The sequence below is a fragment of the Leucoraja erinacea genome, chromosome 31, assembly GCF_028641065.1.
Source record: "Leucoraja erinacea ecotype New England chromosome 31, Leri_hhj_1, whole genome shotgun sequence".
NCBI classification, from domain to species: Eukaryota; Metazoa; Chordata; class Chondrichthyes; order Rajiformes; family Rajidae; genus Leucoraja; species Leucoraja erinaceus.
In genome coordinates this window covers 385,008-403,701 of record NC_073407.1, presented here as the reverse complement: position 1 = coordinate 403,701, position 18,694 = coordinate 385,008, and the positions used below count along the sequence as shown (strand labels likewise).

The 18,694-nt window shown below is 47.6% G+C and overlaps 1 protein-coding gene across 1 annotated transcript in view; it reads right to left on the bottom strand.

The window, feature by feature from the left end:
- Nucleotides 1–18,694, bottom strand: part of LOC129711787 (equilibrative nucleobase transporter 1-like) — a 33,941-nt gene that overhangs the window by 7,182 nt on the left and 8,065 nt on the right. Inside the window, exon 4 of the mRNA XM_055659722.1 lies at nucleotides 15,225–15,417. Coding sequence (XP_055515697.1) covers nucleotides 15,225–15,417 — 193 coding nt within the window. The remainder of the gene's footprint in view (nucleotides 1–15,224; nucleotides 15,418–18,694) is intronic.

The window sequence follows — 18,694 nt, the reverse complement described above, 5'->3', positions numbered from 1 at the left end:
GAGAGTAATGGTGGATCACTGTTTGTCAGGTTGGAGACCGGTGACTAGTGGGGTGCCTCGGGGATCTGTGTTGGGTCCACTGTTGTTTGTCATATACATCAATGATCTGGATGATGGTGTGGTAAATTGGATTAGTAAGTATGCAGATGATACTAAGATAGGTGGTGTTGTGGATAATGAAGTAGATTTTCAAAGTCTACAGAAAGATTTAGGCCATTTGGAAGAGTGGGCTGAAAGATGGCAGATGGAGTTTAATGCTGATAAGTGAGAGGTGCTACATCTTGGCAGGACAAATCAAAATAGGACGTACATGGTAAATGGTAGTGAATTGAGGAATGTAGTTGAACAGAGGGATCTGGGAATAACTGCATATTTCCCTGAAGATGGAATCTGGTGTGCATGCCTTTATAAATCAGAGCATTGAGTATGGAAGTTGCGATGTAATATTAAAATTGTACAAGGCATTGGTGAGGCCAATTCTGGAGTATGGTGTACAATTCTGTTCGCCAAATTATAGGAAAGATGTCAACAAAATAGAGAGAGTACAGAGGAGATTTACTAGAATGTTGCCTGGGTTTCAGCACCTAAGTTACAGAGTAAGATTGAACAAGATCGGTCTTTATTCTTTGGAGCGCAGAAGGTTAAGGGGGGACTTTATAGAGGTCTTTAAAATGATGAGAGGGATAGACAGAGTTGATGTGGATAAGCTTTTTCCATAGAGAGTAGGGAAGATTCAAACAAGAGGACATGATTTGTGAATTAAGGGACATAAGTTTAGGGGTAACATGAGGGGGAACATCTTTACTCAGAGAGTGGTAGCTGTGTGGAATGAGCTTCCGGTGGAAGTGGTGAAGGCAGGTTAGTTTTTATCATTTAAAAATAAATTGGATAGGTATATGGACGGGAAAGGAATGGAGAGTTATGGGCTGAGTGCAGGTAGATGGGACTAGGTGAGAGTTAGTGTTCGGCACGGATTTGAAGGGCCGAGATGGCCTGTTTCTGTGCTGTAATTGTTATATGGTTATATGTATTGCTGCAAAAAACTACCCTGCACACATTTTACAAACTCCAAACCATCCTGCCCTTTTACAGAATATTTTTCCCAGTCTACGTGTGGAAAATTGAAATCTCCCCTAATCACCACCTTGTGCTTACTACTAATATCTGCTATAACCATATAACATATAACCATATAACAATTACAGCACGGAAACAGGCCATCTCGGCCCTACAAGTCCATGCCGAACAAATTTTTTTTTCCCCTTAGTCCCACCTGCCTGCACTCGTACCATAACCCTCCATTCCCTTCTCATCCATATGCCTATCCAATTTATTTTTAAATGATACCAATGAACCTGCCTCCACCACTTCCACTAGGAGCTCATTCCACACCGCCACCACTCTCTGCGTAAAGAAGTTCCCCCTCATATTACCCCTAAACTTCTGTCCCTTAATTCTGAAGTCATGTCCTCTTGTTTGAATCTTCCCTATTCTCAAAGGGAAAAGCTTTACCACGTCAACTCTGTCTATCCCTCTCATCATTTTAAAAACCTCTATCAAGTCCCCCCTTAACCTTCTGCGCTCCAAAGAATAAAGCCCTAACTTGTTCAACCTTTCTCTGTAACTTAGTTGCTGAAACCCAGGCAACATTCTAGTAAATCTCCTCTGTACTCTCTCTATTTTGTTGACATCCTTCCTATAATTTGGTGACCAAAATTGTACACCATACTCCAGATTTGGCCTCACCAATGCCTTGTACAATTTTAACATTACATCCCAGCTTCTATACTCAATGCTCTGATTTATAAAGGCTAGCATACCAAAAGCTTTCTTTACCACCCTATCTATATGAGATTCCACCTTCAAGGAACTATGCACAGTTATACCCAGATCCCTCTGTTCAACTGTATTCTTCAATTCCCTACCATTTACCATGTACGTCCTATTTTGATTTGTCCTGCCAAGGTGTAGCACCTCACATTTATCAGCATTAAACTCCATCTCTGCCATCTTTCAGCCCATTTTTCCAAATGGCCTAAATCACTCTGTAGACTTTGGAAATCCTCTTCTTCTGCTATCTCCTTACATATTTGCTCTTCCAATTCTCGCTCCCCATTCGGTGGTCTATAATACACCCCTATAAGTGTTGCTACACATGATCCATTTCCGGTCCATTCACTGTCTCTTCACATGATGTGCTTTCCACTCTCTGTGCACAAAATGAAACCTACCCCGCACATTCCCTTTAAACTTTGCCCCTCTCACCTTAACACTGTATCCTCCACTTTATGCTGCAAATGTTTTGCGCAAACTACTGTTAACACCAAACCCCGTGATAGTTTGCATGGTTGAACATTACTATCACGTCCAGGGATTTGCCTGCTTTATTTATGAAATTTCTGTACAATCTGTCCCTATCACTCCATCAGGTGGATGCCTCCAATTTAGCACCACTCCTTCCCCTGGCGAACATTTCCCCATGTCTCCCAGGTAAGTGCCATCGTCACCCAATAGGCTCTTCGGTCCACATTATTAGCATCATGAGCTAGACCCATTTGCTTGCATTTAGCCCACATCTTCCTCAACCTTTCCCCTCCGTACACCTGTCCAAAGTCCTAATTGTGTCGGCTTCTATAAATTGTGCTGGCAGCTCATTCCAGATACAGACAACTCCGATTGAAGGCTGCGTGCTCAGCCCCCTGCTGCACTCACTCTATACTCATGACTGCGTAGCCGATCATAGTGCAAACTCCATCATCAAGTTCGCTGACGACAACACTGTTGTGGGACGTATCACTGATGGGGATGAGTCCGAGTATAGAAGAGAGATTGAGCAGCTGTCCATATGGTGCCAGCGCAATAACCTGGCCCTCAACACCAACAAAACAAAGGAACTGATTGTGGATTTTCAAGGGAGTAGGATGGGGACCCACAGTCCCGTTAATATCAACGGGATGGTTGAAAGGGTCAAGAGCTTCAAATTCCTTGTGTGTACATCTCTGAAGACCTTTCCTGGTCCGAGAACACTGATGCAATTATCAAGAAAGCACATCAGCGCCTCTACTTCCTGAGAAGATTACGGAGAGTCGGTGTGTCAAGGAGGACTCTCTCTAACTTCTACAGGTGCACAGTAGAGAGCATGCTGACCGGTTGCATCGTGGCTTGGTTCGGCAACTTGAGCGCTCTGGAGAGGAAAAGACTACAAAAAGTAGTAAACACTGCCCCGTCCATCATCGGCTCTGCCCATCCTTCCATCGAGGGGATTTATCGCAGTCGCTGCCTCAAAAAGGCTGGCAGTATCATCAAAGACCCACACCATCCTGGCCACACACTCATCTCCCTGCTACCTTCAGGTAGAAGGTACAGGAGCCTGAAGACTACAATGACCAGGTTCAGGAATAGCTACTTCTCCACAGCCATCAGGCTATTAAACCTGGCTCGGACAAAACTCTGAACATTAATAACCCATTATCTGTTATTTGCACTTTATCAGTTTATTTACTCGTGTGTTTTGTAGTCAATGCCTACTATGTTCCGTTGTGTTGAAGCAAAGCAATAATTTCATTTTCTTATCAGGGACACATGACAATAAATTCACTTGAACTTGACTTGAACTTGAACTTGAAAATATCGCCTGAGTGAATCTGCCCCTCTAACTATAAACCTATGCTCCCCACCCTAGGGTAAAAACAGATTGTGATCGTTCACGTTATCCGTGTCCCTCATGATCTTGCACGCCTTTGAATCTTAGTCTTCTATCGTCTCCAATACTCCAAAGACAAAAGTCCCAGCCTTTGCCATGGCTCCATGTAACTAAAGCCCACAGGCCGTGCTTCCTCTGTCTCCCGCCTTCGATCTTTATGATCCCTGCATCCTCCGACATAGGCACAGAAATCCGTGTCTCCCAATATAGTTGGGGTAAACATTCCTACGGTTTGGTCTACGTTTGTCTAGCCATTGATCCATCCCCACTCTCAGGAGAACGACGTTAGATAATCGGGTATGTCCACAGACACGTCCAGTCATTTCTTAGCCACCTTTTCCAAAGCCTTCACGCCGTTGGTAAAATGCGGTGCCTCGCAATTGGCTATAGTTTAAGGTGTTTAGTATTGTATTTCCATCCATCGCTTTGTACCATTGTTAGTTGACTAGGTCACAGGGGCGTCATGGAGCTGTACAGAGCAGGAACATCTGGTCGACCAAATTGGCATTCTGCGCTTGTTACATTTATCTACATTTGGCCCATATTCACTTAAAACTTTCCTATCCAAATGTCCGTTCATCAAACCTTGTTATCCATATATCTGAGCAAATGTGTTTCAAAAGTAATTGCATCCGCTTCTATAGCTTCCTCTAGCAGCTCATTCCAGATATGGATTACCCACCAAGTGTGAAAAGGTGCTACGTATGAAGACCATCTCAAACCCCCCCCCCCCCCCCCCCCCTCTTATTTTAAGGCTATGCCCTCAATCCTGGAAGAAAGGTCTATGACGGTCGCATTTTCAACGTTCATGTACACCTCGATATTTTCAGCTCACTGTCTCCTGTGCCCCAAAGAAAATGAGAAAAACAATCGCAGCCTATCTAATCTCTCCCTACAACTCAAGCCCGCAAAACCAGGAAGTACGTATCATGGCGAATCTGTTCTGAACCGTTTGCGGCTTAATGGCAGCCTTCGTGTCACTGGGCGAACTAAACTTAACGCAGTGGTGTTCTGCTGCATCAACATGTCCCAACTCGTGTAATCACTACCCTTCCCAATAAAGGAAAGAATGGTAAACGCCTTCCACAATGTTTATCTTACTCGCCACGTTCAGCCAACATAATCAACTGCTTCCTTCTTTTCCCGGCTGCTGTTCTACAGAAAGTACAGACTTTTGAAAGCGCACACCAGTAGACTAACAAATCACCTCTGTTATCAGGGTTTGGAACAGTCTGTCATCATCTATTGTACTGTCCGGGTCACCTCTAACTCTTTGTGGACATCGTCGATGGAACTGCTGGGCTACGTTAAGCGAGTTCGGTATTCCGACTGCACATGCCCAGATCATGTGCTCGCGATAAACATTCTTGGCCGTTGTGCTGCTGCATGGGTGTAAACTTGCATTTCATTCGTGGTCGGGATCGGGCCCTTGTCTCCGGCGCAGCAGGCCCCATTGAGTTGCTGCTGGGCCATCCCTGTCCCCTCCCGGGTGTCCTGTCCCTGTCCGGGGTGACCGGGGATGTCCGGGGTGGCCTTGGGCTGGTTCAGCTCTGCCTGTCCTGCTGGGTTGACCGGCGGCTATGGACTGGCGGGGCGCCGGCCGTTGTGGAGGCGACCCGGGATTGCAGCCTGCGCAGTGCGAAAACGCGAGCTTCACTGCTCCAGGCCGGTGTCCCGTCAGTCTAGGGCTGTGGATTAACCGAGCCGGCAGGACAGGCTGACCTGAGCATGAGTTGGCCCTTCTTACTCCGCGCTGGCTGTGTGTCTGGGCCACCGCTGTGGCGGGCCGGTGTCCTGTCAGTCCGTGTTCACCGCAAGTGTCTCCGACAGCCATCTGATGGGGATGGGGATGGGGAAGGGTGACGGGTGACGGGTGACGGGGATGGTCCAGAGGTGATGCGACAGCGTGCGCAGCGCTGGAGGCACGGGTTCGATCCTGGCTGCGGATAGGGTGCGGGTCTATGTGCATGCGGCGGCACGGTTGCCGAGGGTGTTTATCGTGACTGACCTTTGACAAATCGCAGGATTCCTTGCGTTTTTCGGAATACCGAACTGGTTTAAAGGATTATCTGCAATCTGCCGTATTTGAGTTTGACGTGATTGTATTTTTATCTGCCTGTTCTTTTTGGATCGTATGCAAAACAACATTTTTCACTGGACCAAATTAGAATGGATGATAATAATAAATCTAAACCAAAAATAAAATTTGAAACTGACTCGCCACTTTCAGGGAACCGTGCTCCTGCACTCCAGACTTCCTTGTTCTGCAACTCTCTCCAGGGTTCTACCATTTACAGTGTCAGCCCTGCCCTGCTTTGATGTCCCAAATTGCACCACCCCTCACAGGGTCCAATTCCAAGCTCACAGGCCTCCAGTACTTACGTACAATGGATCGTCCTGCAAGGGACCATTAATGATGATGAAGAGAGGATATTGGAGCAGGGAAATGATGGCCGCCACCGCCCGTGTTGTCCCGTAGAGTTTCCCAAAGTGGCATGGAGGGAACCGAGCGAGAGGAAAGGGAGGAGTCCGCGTGATTGTGCGGAAAGGATATCACCATAACAGGCCATGTGTGTCACCCCATGTGATCACAGGACACGAAACATAGGAAAGTACAGCGCCGGAACATGCACTTCCACCCATAAAGTTAGTGCCGAACATAATGCCATGGTAACTATTTATAGGATGCAGTTAAAGTATTGTGTACAGTTCAGTTTACCCCACGACATGAAGCAGGGCCGGATTTACGTATAAGCTAGACAAGCTGAAGCTTAGGGCCTCGAGATCTAGGGAGAGCCTACTCACCTCGCTGCCTCACCAGACCGGTCAAACCTCGCCGCCCCACCGACCATTCGCCCACCGGGATCTCCTACTGTTTGCCCACCGACCCTCGCCTCTACACCGCCCTCCAGCAGCCTGCAGCCGTCGCATTACCTGCAGCCTGGACTCAGCACCGGCCTGTGTTTCCATGCTGCAGACTCCAACTCCCCTGAGTTTGAATGCGCTGGGTCCTAGTACTAGTCCCCTAACCGTGGTAACCTCCGTGGCTGTTCCACTGGGTCTTCCCAATTCACCTCAAACCATGGGACCCCAGCTCTTCCCCACCCACACTACAGTCTTCATACCCCCTACCCCTGACCACCCACCGCCCCCCCACCAGACATCACCTCGGCCTCAGTCCACTCACTTGCCTTCCTCCGGCCCCAACCCCCAACCCTGCAGTGTGTTCACCATCCCCACTGACCGCCCCCTCTCAGATACCGAACGGCCTCACCTTTGTCCCCCTTTCCCCACCTCAATGAGTTCCGCGCCCGCCGCGATTTGGAGCCCTTCTTCTGTCGCCTCCGCCTCACACTGTTCTTCCATGGGAAGGAGTCCTCGCCCCAATTGATAATCCCCTTTCCCATCTCCAATGGACCCCCCCTCATGGCCATCTTCCAGCCTTAGACCATTTTATTTTAAACTGCCGGCAGGACATCAACCGCCTCAACACTATATAATACCATGTCATTCTGTGTTCAGGGAAGTGGAGAGAGGACAGCCAAGTGTCTGTGTTGCTCACTTGGCTGGGGTTTGTTTTCCTTGCCACTTCCATCGCCGATAATTAGTAAAGTTTTGAATTGGTCTAACAAACTGCTTTGTGAGTTGTCTGTTTATTAAGAAGTGAACCTGTTTGTTTAGTTATAAGTTAGCCTTTTCAAGCAGATTTGATTCAGTTTTGATTCAGGTTTTGCAATATAATTGTCAATAAGGAACAATTCTTTGAGAAATATTTCCCAACTCTGGCACTTCCGAATCGGCCACCTCCTACCGGAGTTCCCGAAGTCCACAGGCTGAGCTGGGCGGAGATTCACGCTGGCAGCCCTGGGCAAAGGGATTCCAGGGCTCCACGATGTTGAAATCAGCGCAGCCCGAGGCTGGGAGCTCCGCAAACCACAGCTCCATGATGTTGAAGCAGCAGGCCCAACACTCCAGAACTTCAAACGGTGATCCAGGTAAGGCATCGCCCGCTCCACGGTGAATCCAATATGTATTTTAAAACCAACTGTTTAATGACAACATACAGTACGATCTAAAAGTGTCACACTGTCACTGTCGGGTAGTCATGGTCCTCTAGTTGTGGGGGTAGTAGGGGATTGGGGGGGGGAGGGGGGGCTCACAAGTGAAATAGCTTATGGCCTCTCTTCAGCTAAATCTGGCCCTGACAAGAAGGGTGTAGAGGCTTTGGAAAGGACACAGAGAAAGTTTACCAGATGCATAGATTGGGGGAAGGGGGGGGGGGGGGGGGGGGGGGGGGGGGGGGGGGGTAATAAGTACAAGGAGAGTTTGGACAAACTCATACTGTTTTATCTGGAATGCCAGACATTTAGAGGAAACCTGATGGAAATGTATACAATTATCAGAGATATAGACAGGCTAGACAAGCAGAACCATTTTCCCAGGATGGAACTATCAAATACTAGAGGACAGCTTTAAGGTAAAATTGGCAAAACAGGGGCCGCGTGGGGCAGGTTATATATCTGTATATCTGTAGGATGGTATTTTATACAGAATGTGGAAAGTGCCTGGAGTGGTGGAGACATATACAATCGTGACATGTCCCAGGATTTTGAATAGGCACGTGGATATGAAAGCAATCGCTGCTCATGGATCGTGCTCATGGATATGTTGGGCTTCGCTTTATGTGCAGCACAGAAATTGTGGGCTGAAGGACTATTCTATGTTCTAGATTTTACTGTAGATGTTATAAATTGCTCTCACGTGCCTTCAAGTAATCCATACCTCTCAATTTCCTGTAGATACATGTGCCCATCTAAAAGCCTATTAAACGCCACCATCGTAACTACAGCAGTAACCACAGCAGCGGCAGATTTCGTGATCACAGCCATTTGTGTAAAACAGGTCTTGGCCCGCACATCTCCTTTAATCTGTGTCCCTCTCACTTACAGCGATACTTCCATATCTTTGACATTTCCGCCTTGGGGAAAAGGTTCAAACTCTACCCCACCCATGCCGCTCATAACTTCATATACTTCTATCATGTCTCCCCTCAATTCCAGAGAACAGTCCATGTCTGTCCAAATCCTCATTGTAGCTATAGGTATCTGATCCAAGAAGCAACCTCGGAGGAGCACGTTCTGCGCCCTCTCCACATCCCTCTCATCCTTCCCGTAATGGGACTAACATGTCTGCTAATAGCTAATACCCAGTCTAAAGGCGGGTCACGACCCAAAATATCGCCTATCCATGTTCTACAGAGATACTGCAGCACGATGTGCTTCTTTCTAATACTTAATAAGGGCGGCACGGTGGCTCAGAAGGGCGCCATGGTGGCGCAGCAGTAGAGTTGCTGCATTACAGCGCCAGAGACCCGGGTTGAATCCCGACTACGGGGTGCAGTCTGTACAGAGTTTGTACGTTCTCCCCGTGACCGCGTGGGTTTCTCCGAGATCTTCGGTTTCCTCTCACACTCCAAAGACATTCAGGTATTTAGGTTAATATGCTTGGTATAAATATAAATTGTCCATATTGTGTCGGTCTCTGACATGTCAATGAGTCTATCTAAAAGTTTGTGAACTGAACCACCACTGTCGTATCTGCCTCCACCACTGGCCTGTGAGTGCGTTCCAGACACCTGCCGCACAGAGAGTGGCACTCCATCAAAAGTGCAGCCAGCATCATCAAGGGATCAAACACACGTCACTCCTGCAATCAGGGAGAATCTACATGTGTCTGATAAACCGTGAGCTCCAGGTTCACGAACACCAGCCTCAAATGTGAACGTCTTTGGCATGCCTTTGGATGCACCAAGGACTCCGAATGTTCTGCATTTGTATTGTAGTTATTAATTTAATGAATTTATCTTAATTATCATCCTATTGAAAACTACGAATACCAACTAAACGTGGTGCAACGAACTGTCTTGTTTTGCAATGGGGATGTCAGGCTTTTGTCTTGATTGGCATGAATATTGTTTTTTCTATTTACTATAATTGTGTTTGTATTTTTATGTTCAGTTCCGTTTGGTTTTGTTTCGTTTAGTTTAGTTTAGATTTGCATAGGATCCAATGAGAGATAGCTGACTGAATAGAAATGTTGCTTCATGGAAGGAAGCTGAGATTGATGGTGGAAGGTTGCTTCACGGACTGGAGGACTGTGACTGGTGGAGTGCTTCAGGGTTCAGTGATGGGCCCATTACTGTTTGTCATCTACATCAATGATTTGGATGAGAAAATACATGGCAATATTAGCATGTTTGCTGATGATACAAAATTTGGTAGTTTTGCAGGTAGTGAAGAGGTCTGAAACATAGCAGCAGAATATCGATCGATTGGCCAAGTGGGCTGAGGAACGGTTGATTGAATTTAATACAGAGAAATGTGACGTGTTGCATTTATGGAAGTCTAACATCGGCAGGATCTACACAGTGAATGGTAGTGTTTTTGGGCAGTGTCGTAGAGCAGAGGGATCTAGGTGTGCAGGTGCACGGTTCCTTGAAGGTGGAGTCGCAAGTAGATAAGGTGGTCATAAAGGCTTTTGGCACATTGTCCTCCATTAATCAGACAACGGAGTATAAATGGTGGGAGGTCATGTTGCAATTGTATAAAATGGTGGTGAGGCCGCCTTTAGAGTATCGTGATCCGTTCTGGGCGCCATTCTATAGGAAAGACGCTGTTGAGCTGGAAAGGATACAGAGAAGATTTCCAGAGATGTTGCCAGGACCAGACGGTTTGAGCATAGCGCGAGGTTGAGCAGGCTGGGACTCTCTTCCTTGGAGCGCAGGAGAATGGGGGGTGACCTCATGGAGGTGTATAAAATCATGAGAGGAATAGATAGAAACATAGAAAATAGGTGCAGGAGTCGGTCATTCGGCCCTTCAAGCCTGCACTGCCATTCAATATGATCATCTGATCATCCAACTCAGTATCTCTCCATACCCCCTGAACCCTTTAGCCACAAGGGCCACATCTAACTCCCTCTTAAATATAGCCAATGAACTGGCCCCAACTACCTTCTGTGGCAGAGAATTCCACAGATTCACCACTCTCTGTGTGAAAAATGTTTTTCCTATCTCGGTCCTAAAAGATTTCCCCTTTATCCTTAAACTGTGACCCTTGTTCTGGACATCCCCAACATCGGGAGCAATCTTCCTGCATCTAGCCTGTCCAACCCCTTAAGAATATTGTAAGTTCCTATAAGATCCCCCCTAAATTTTGTAAATTCCAGCAAGTACAATCCGTGTCTATCCAGTCTTTCTTCATATGAAGGTCCCGCCATCCCAGGAATCAATCTGGTGAACCTTCTCTGTACTCCCTCTATGGCAAGAATGTATTTCCTCACATTAGGAGACCAAAACTGTACACAATACTGCAGGTGTGGTCTCACCAAGACCCTATACAACTGCAGTAGAACCTCCCTGCTCCTATACTCAAATGCTTTTGCTATGAATGTGAACATACCATTTGCTTTCTTCACTGCCTGCTGCATCTGCATGCCTACTTTCAATGACTGGTGTACCATGACACCCAGGTCTCGTTGCAGCTCCCCTTTTCCTAATCGGCCACCATTCAGATAATAGTCTACTTTCCTGTTTTTGCCACCAAAGTGGATAACCTCACATTTATCCACATTATACTGCATCAGCCATGCATTTGCCCACTCACCCAACCTATCCAAGTCACCTTGCAGCCTGCTAGCATCCTCCTCACAGCTAACACTGCCCCCCAGCTTCATGTCATCCACAAACTTGGAGATGTTGCATTCAATTCCCTTGTCCAAATCATTAATATATTGTAAATAGCTGGGTTCCCAGCATTGAGCCTTGCGGTACCCCACTAGTCACTACCTGCCATTCTGAAAAGGACCCGTTTACTCCTACTCTTTGCTTCCTGCCATCCAGTTCTCTATCCACATCAATACTGAACCTCCAATACCGTGTGCTTTAAGTTTACATACTAATCTCTTATGTGGGACCTTGTTGAAAGCCTTCTGAAAGTCCAGATATAACACATCTGAAAGAGTTAGTTATTAATTGATTGTTGTCATATTTAACCTTTCATGTCGTAAAAAGCTAATTGTAATGCATGATGAGATTTGCACAACTCCCATCATGACAAGGGTTTTTTTACTTAAGTTGAGAAGCTCGCAGCTCTATTACAAGTTTTTAATGTAAGTTGAAGAGGTTAATCAGATAAGAAGGGGCCTAGAGGATGCCATTTGGGATGACTGGCTTTTGGCAAAGAGTGAAAAACAACTCCATATTTGGAGGTGGATGAGGGTTTTTGTACATTACATCATGCAATTTGTTTTTATGTCTAAAGGTATATAAACTTTGGGTTTTTGGTATTTCTTTGTGTGTGCTGCTGGAGATTCAGACGTAAAACTGTTGCCTCTGGGTCTCTAGGTCTACACCCGTCAGACGTTAAATTAAAGCTTTGTATGGTATTAAGAATTTGTACTTTGTCTATCTTTTTAAGTGAACTTTTACATTGGCGTAGTCGCGCAGGTCTCACTGGGACCACCACCGGATAACTGAGCAGAGGTTACCAGGACTGGAAAGGGAGGAATATCTCTATCCATTGTAACCGACTCCTAGACACTCCTTGAAACACCTATGTTTCTTTGTCAGAAGTTGGTCTGTTCCCAGCTGAGGTTCTTAGAGTTAAACAAAGCTAAGACCAATTATGAATTGTGTATGTATTTTTACGTATGAATTTTGTGTATGTATTTTACTGCTTTCTCTCTTTCACTCTCTCTCTCACTATTTTTTCCTCTCTCCCTCTATAAATGACTCGTCAGCCTTGTTGAGACACCCATGGTTAGTTGGGTTGAGAAACAGGGGACGAGGTGTGCGCCTACCTTGTTGAGACATCCGAGGATTTGTCAGGTTGAGAAATAAGGGGCTCTCTCTCTCTCAATGATTAAGACGTCTGCCAAGTTGAGAAACTGGGGTCTCGTTTAAGGAGTCTGCCTGGTTGAGATATTTGGGGCGGTGTTTTTTAAGGGATAAGGAGTCTGCTAAGTTGAGAAACTGGGGGCTCGATTAGCGAGTCTTCCTGGTTGAGAAATTTGGGATTCATTGGTATTTTTTTAAGAATTGAGAAATCTGCTTTTTCTTTCTTTTTCTCTCTCTCTCTCTCTATCTATGGGGTATACTCTGGATAACATTGAAGGAGGTACCCCCGTCCAACATATGTGTTATTCGAATTCTAAGTATAATAAGAAATTTAGAATATTAAGTTACAAGCTGACCAAACGGCTTGGAAATGAGAAAAGGTGCAGGGATCCCTTTTCCTGACAAAGCAAAATAGGGGAAATTGGTGGTGAAATTCGGACAGAATTAAGCATTTCCTGACTAAAGGCAGATGAAGAAGAGGAAGGGAGTAAGAACTGAGGCAGAAGAAGAAGAGAAACAGTATTAAATTCAACATTAGGCGTTAAAACAAACCTGCCTTCAAGATTTGAATAACGTTTGGCACAGAGCAACAGAACGGCAGGCGACCTTGGGTTGCTGAACCTAGAATAAGAATGTAGCTCTTTGTCTGTGGAATTTGAGACCTTATTGGGTGTGGCCAGACTTTGAAAAAGGGGAGTCTGTTTAGTCGCCACTTCAGTGGGTGTGGCCAGACTTTGAGTGACGGGACATCCACTATAAACCTACTGACTCCCATGGCTATCTGGGCTACACTTCTTCCCACCCTGCTTCCTGTAAGGACTCCATCCCCTACTCCCAATTCCTCCATCTACGCTGCATCTGCTCCAAGGATGAGGCGTTTCACACCAGGGCATCTGAAATCTCCTCATTCTTCAGGGAACGGGGGTTCCCCTCCTCCACCATAGATGAGGCTCGCATGAGGGTCTCTTCCATACCCCGATACACTGCTCTCTCTCCCCATCCCCCCACTCGCAAGGGCAGAGTTCCCCTAGTCCTCACCTTTCACCGCACCAGCCGTCACATACAACAAGTAATCCTCCGTCAGTTTTGCAACCTCCAACGTGAGCCCAGCACTCGCCACATCTTCCCATCTCCCCCCGTGTCTGCCTTCCGCAAAGATCCCGCAATTTTGTTACCCCTTGCTGTCTCATCCCATCCCTCAGCCTTCGGGCTCCTCCTCCTACTTTTTTCTTTCTGGAGGTTGCAGGTGGTTGCCGGAGGTTGCAGATAGTGGAAACAGGTAGGGAGACTGACAAAAACCTCCGAGAACCACCAAGAACCACACGGAAATCTTGGGTTGAGCTCAAAGTTTCCGGAGGTTTCCGTTCAGGTTTCCTAAGTGGGACAGGGGCATACGTCTGGTTTACAGGAGATAGCGTTGAAAGGAAGGTCGAGGCGGGCAGCGGGCGGGCGCACATTTCGCCTTCTGAGCCGCTGGCATCACGGCCAGCGGCAGCTATTCAGGTGCCGATTGAAAGCACCATGGCTACTCGTGTAGGGAGAAAAGCCACCAAAAAATCAGTAAGGCCCGAGGACTCTGATGAGTCGGGCCAGGAGGTTTCTTCTCCCACTCTCAGTGACGTTTCTGGACGTCTGGCAAAGATGGAGCACCTGATGGAGAGGATGCTCCATCGTGTCATGTTCCAGGAGGAACTTTATATCCGTGGGTCACCCCATTGGCCCGTGGCAGCAACCTCTACTAGAGGGCTGTATAGGGAAGATCTACTCTGTGAAGAGGAGCCGTATATCCGCGGGTCTTCTTGAGGCCCCATGGCAGCAGCACCTTTAGAAGGGCTGCATGATGTCTCCCTCATGGAGGAGGTGAGCTTACCGGGGCACTTTTGTTCTGACCCTGAGTGAGGTTGGAGGTATTGGGGAGCAGCATACCCCAAATGAGAGCCAAGAGCCAGGAGTGCCAGACATGGCATCTAGATTCGCCATACCAACGGGAACTAGTCAACCGTTGGAAGATGACCTGGCCAGAACCATTAATTATACGGCTTCCCATCAGTTACAGGATTTAATGGTGGAAGAAACGGCGAAAAGATATGAGACACCTGCCAACTGTGCCTCAATCAAAGTGCCCACTGTTAACCATGCCATCTGAGGGCACATGAGTGGATGCATCAGAGCACAGGAGTTAAGGCTCCAAAAGATCTTAAAGCTGCTTGGGTCAGGCATTACTGCCTTTGCAAGATCAATCGAAGGGGCGCCCCTGCCTGATGTACAGCATGATGCTTTGGCCCTTATGTGCAATGCACACTTCTAAATAAATTGTCTTCGTAAGAGTGCAATAAGACCAACTCTCAACCCAAAATTTGCAGCTTTGTGCAAAACAACCAATGTGCAGCCAGTTAGACAGGTAGATGGATTGGCCAGGTTTAGAAGGATATGGATCAAACGCGGGCAGGTAGGACCAGTGTAGCTGGGGCATATTGGCTGGTGTGGGCCGAAGGGCCTGTGTCAACATTCTATCATTCTACCTGGGCTCTTGCAAGGTAGATTTGTTTTTTTTAACCTGTTTGGATACACATGAGAATTAAACACTCTTAACCCTTGATACTAATCCGGGCGGACACAACTTACGTAATGGTGATGAACGCGCTGAGCCCCCCGTACAGGAAGGATCGCATCATCATGAACAGAATGAACGTCAGGTATTGAACCTCCGGCACCGGGATGGCGGCGGCGAGAGAGAACAAGGCCGAGAGGATAACGGTGAGGGCGAGAGAGAGGACCGTCGCCTGCATGTCGGCCAGTCTCTGTGACGCTACTGAGCCTGAGTGGAGCACAGAGGAAAGAAGCATGAGAGGATGGTGATCGTGGGGGTAGAGTGAGGGGGGGGGGGGTGGGGAATGGGAGTATTCGGGAGTGGAGAGTGAAGGTGGGGGTGGAGAGGGGGAGAGGGGATTAGAAACAAAGTTTAAAATTAAGCACTGGAACTGGACACTAATTCACTACGACCTCCAGGGCATAGACACAGACAACTGGTGAAGGAGGAGGCCATTCGGCCCTTCAAGCCAGCACCGCCATTCATTGTGATCATGGCTGATCGGCCCCAATTAATAACCCGTGCCTGCCTTCTCCACATATCCCTTGTTCCAACTAGCCCCTAGAGCTCTATCTAACTCTCTCTTAAATCCATCCAGTGATTTGGCCTCCACTGCCCTCTGGCAGGGAATTCCACAAATTCACAACTCTCTGGGTGAAAACGTTTTGTCTCGCCTCAGTCTTAAATGGCCTCTCCTTTATTCTAAGACTGTGGCCCCTGGTTCTGGACTCTCCCAACATTGGGAAGATTATAATCTGCCTCCTTGGTTTTGCAGCCAAAGTGGATAACCTTACATTTATCTATTTTATACTGCATCTGCCACGCATCTGCCCACTCACTCAACCTGCCCAGGTTGGCGGGACTGTCATATGAGGAAAGATTGAATAGACTAGGCTTGTATTCACTGGAATTTAGAAGGATGAGGGGGATCTTATCGAAGCTTATAAAATTATAAAAGTACTGGACAAGCTAGATGCAGGAAAAATGTTCCCAATGTTGGGCGAGTCCAGAACCAGGGGCCACAGTCTTTGAATCAGAGAGTTGTGAATTTATGGAATTCCCTGCCACAGAGGCATTGGTGAAACCAATTCTGGAGTATGGTGTACAATTTTGGTCGTCCAATTATAGGAAGGATCTCAACAAAATAGAGAGAGTACAGAGGAGATTTACTAGAATGTTGCGTAGGTTTCAGCAACTAAGTTACAAAGAAAGGTTGAATAAGTTGGGTCTTTATTCTTTGGAGCGCAGAAGGTTAAAGGTGGACTTGATAGAGGTCTTTAAAATGATGAGAGGGATAGACAGAGTTGATGTGGATAAGCTTTTCCTATTGAGAGTAGGGAAGATTCAAACAAGAGGACATGACTTCAGAATTAAGGGACAGAAGTTTAGGGGTAACATGAGGCGGAACTTCTTTACTCAGAGAGTGGTAGCTGTGTGTAATGAGCTTCCAGTGGAAGTGGTGGAGGCAGGTTCGATTTTATCATTTAAAAATACATTGTATAGGTATATGGATGGGAAAGGAATGGAGAGTGCAGGTAGATGGGACTAGGGGAAAATATGTGTTCGGCACGGACTTGTAGGGCCGAAATGGCCTGTTTCCGTGCTGTAATTGTTATATGGTTATATAGAGGGCAGTGGAGGCCAAGTCACTGGATGGATTTAAGAGAGAGTTAGATAGAGCTCTAGGGGCTAGTGGAGTCAAGACATATGGGGAGAAGGCAGGCACGGGTTATTGATAGGGGCCGATCAGCCATGATCATAATGAATGGCGGTGCTGGCTTCCTCCTGCACCTATTTTCCATGTTTTTATGTTTCTATGTTTTTATGCTTTAAATATTTCTGACGTACGTCTCAACCATCTCCTATGTAGCTTGTTGCATAGACCCAAACTCTCTGTGCCAAGAATTTGTCCATCGGGTTCCTACTTTTGTCTATTTATTTCTGTGTTTTTGCATTAATATAAGTAAGAATGTCCATGTCGACCCCCCCCCCCCCCTTTTCCCCCAGAGAAAGAAAAAATTCAGAGGGGGAAAAAATAAATAAATAAATTCGGAAATAAAATCTGGCCCGCGGAATGGGGGAGTGCCCCGTTCTCCGGGGCTGGGGGGAGGGGTGGGGGGGGGGGGGTGCGGTGTCTGCCCGCCCCATCCAGCGTCTCCATCCGCGGCGTCGGAGCCTCACCAACAGCCTCCAGTTGCCGTCCTCGCCAGGCGGAGTGGTTGAATCTGAACCCAGCGGCTGTAACCCCAACACCAGACGCCGCTGTGGTGGGGCCAGCTCCGCTTGCCTCCCCCCCCCCCCCCCAACCAGGGCCCAAGCCATGTTCCCCCCACGCCACCCCGGCTGACCCCAGCTGGGCCCACGCCACCCCCACTCGGCCCACGCCACCCCCGCTGGGGCCACGCCACCCCCACTCGGCCCACGCCACCCCCGCTGGGGCCCACGCCACCCCCCGCTTGGCCCACGCCACCCCCGCTGGGGCCACGCCACCCCCGCTTGGCCCACGCCACCCCCGCTGACCCACAGTGGGCCCACACCACACCCGCTGAACCCCGCTGTGCCCACGCCACCCTCGCTGGGCCCGCGCCACCCCCGCTGGGCCCACGCCACCTATATCTTCGTCCCCCCCGCCAGTAAGAGTGGGGGGGGGATGTGGAAGCTGGAGAGAGAGAGAGGGGAAGGGAGGGGAGCGAGAGATGGGGGAGGGAAAGGGGGAATATCTTTAGTGAGATTGCAAAATTAAGGTAGGTTTTAGAGCTATTATATTTTCTTTCCCCATATGAATAATTTTAAACAATATCAAATAATATACAGATGTAACATATCCATTTCAAAATCCAGGGGGGAGGGGGGTGAGTTGGGGGCAAATATGCGTCAATCCGAAAGCCTAATCGTTAAAGAGTTAAAAGATAGCCTAATCAATAAAGAGCTGAGAAGAGGAGTCGGAGCTGCCAAGGAAAGGTACTCTGAGAAGTTGAGGAGCAAGTTCTCAGCTAGTGACTCTTCTTCAGTTTGGAAGGGCATGCAAAAAATCACCAGCTATAAGAGGAAAGCCCCCCGTTCTTTGGACAATCGTCAGCTGAGAACTACCTGAATGAGTTTTACTGCAGGTTTGAAGATCAGAAACATAACCCTGGTACCGCCTGTTGATTTTAGCTCTGCATTCAACACCATTGTGCCAGAGCCACTACACTCCAAACTTTCGGAGTTGACTGTGCTGAACCACTCTGTCGGTGGATCACCAGCTTCCTGACAGACAGGAAGCTGCATGTGAGATGGGAAAACATATCTCGGACCCGCAAATGCTCAGCATAGGGGCACCGCAAGATGGGTACTCTCCCCTCTCCTCTACTCTTGCCACACCAATGACTGCACCTCCACAGCCACCTCTGTCAAGCTTCTCAAGTTTGCAGACGACACAACCCTGATTGGACTGATCCAGGATGGGGATCTCTGAACTCTTTTCAGTTTGACATCTTTCCTATAACATGGTGCCCAGAACTGA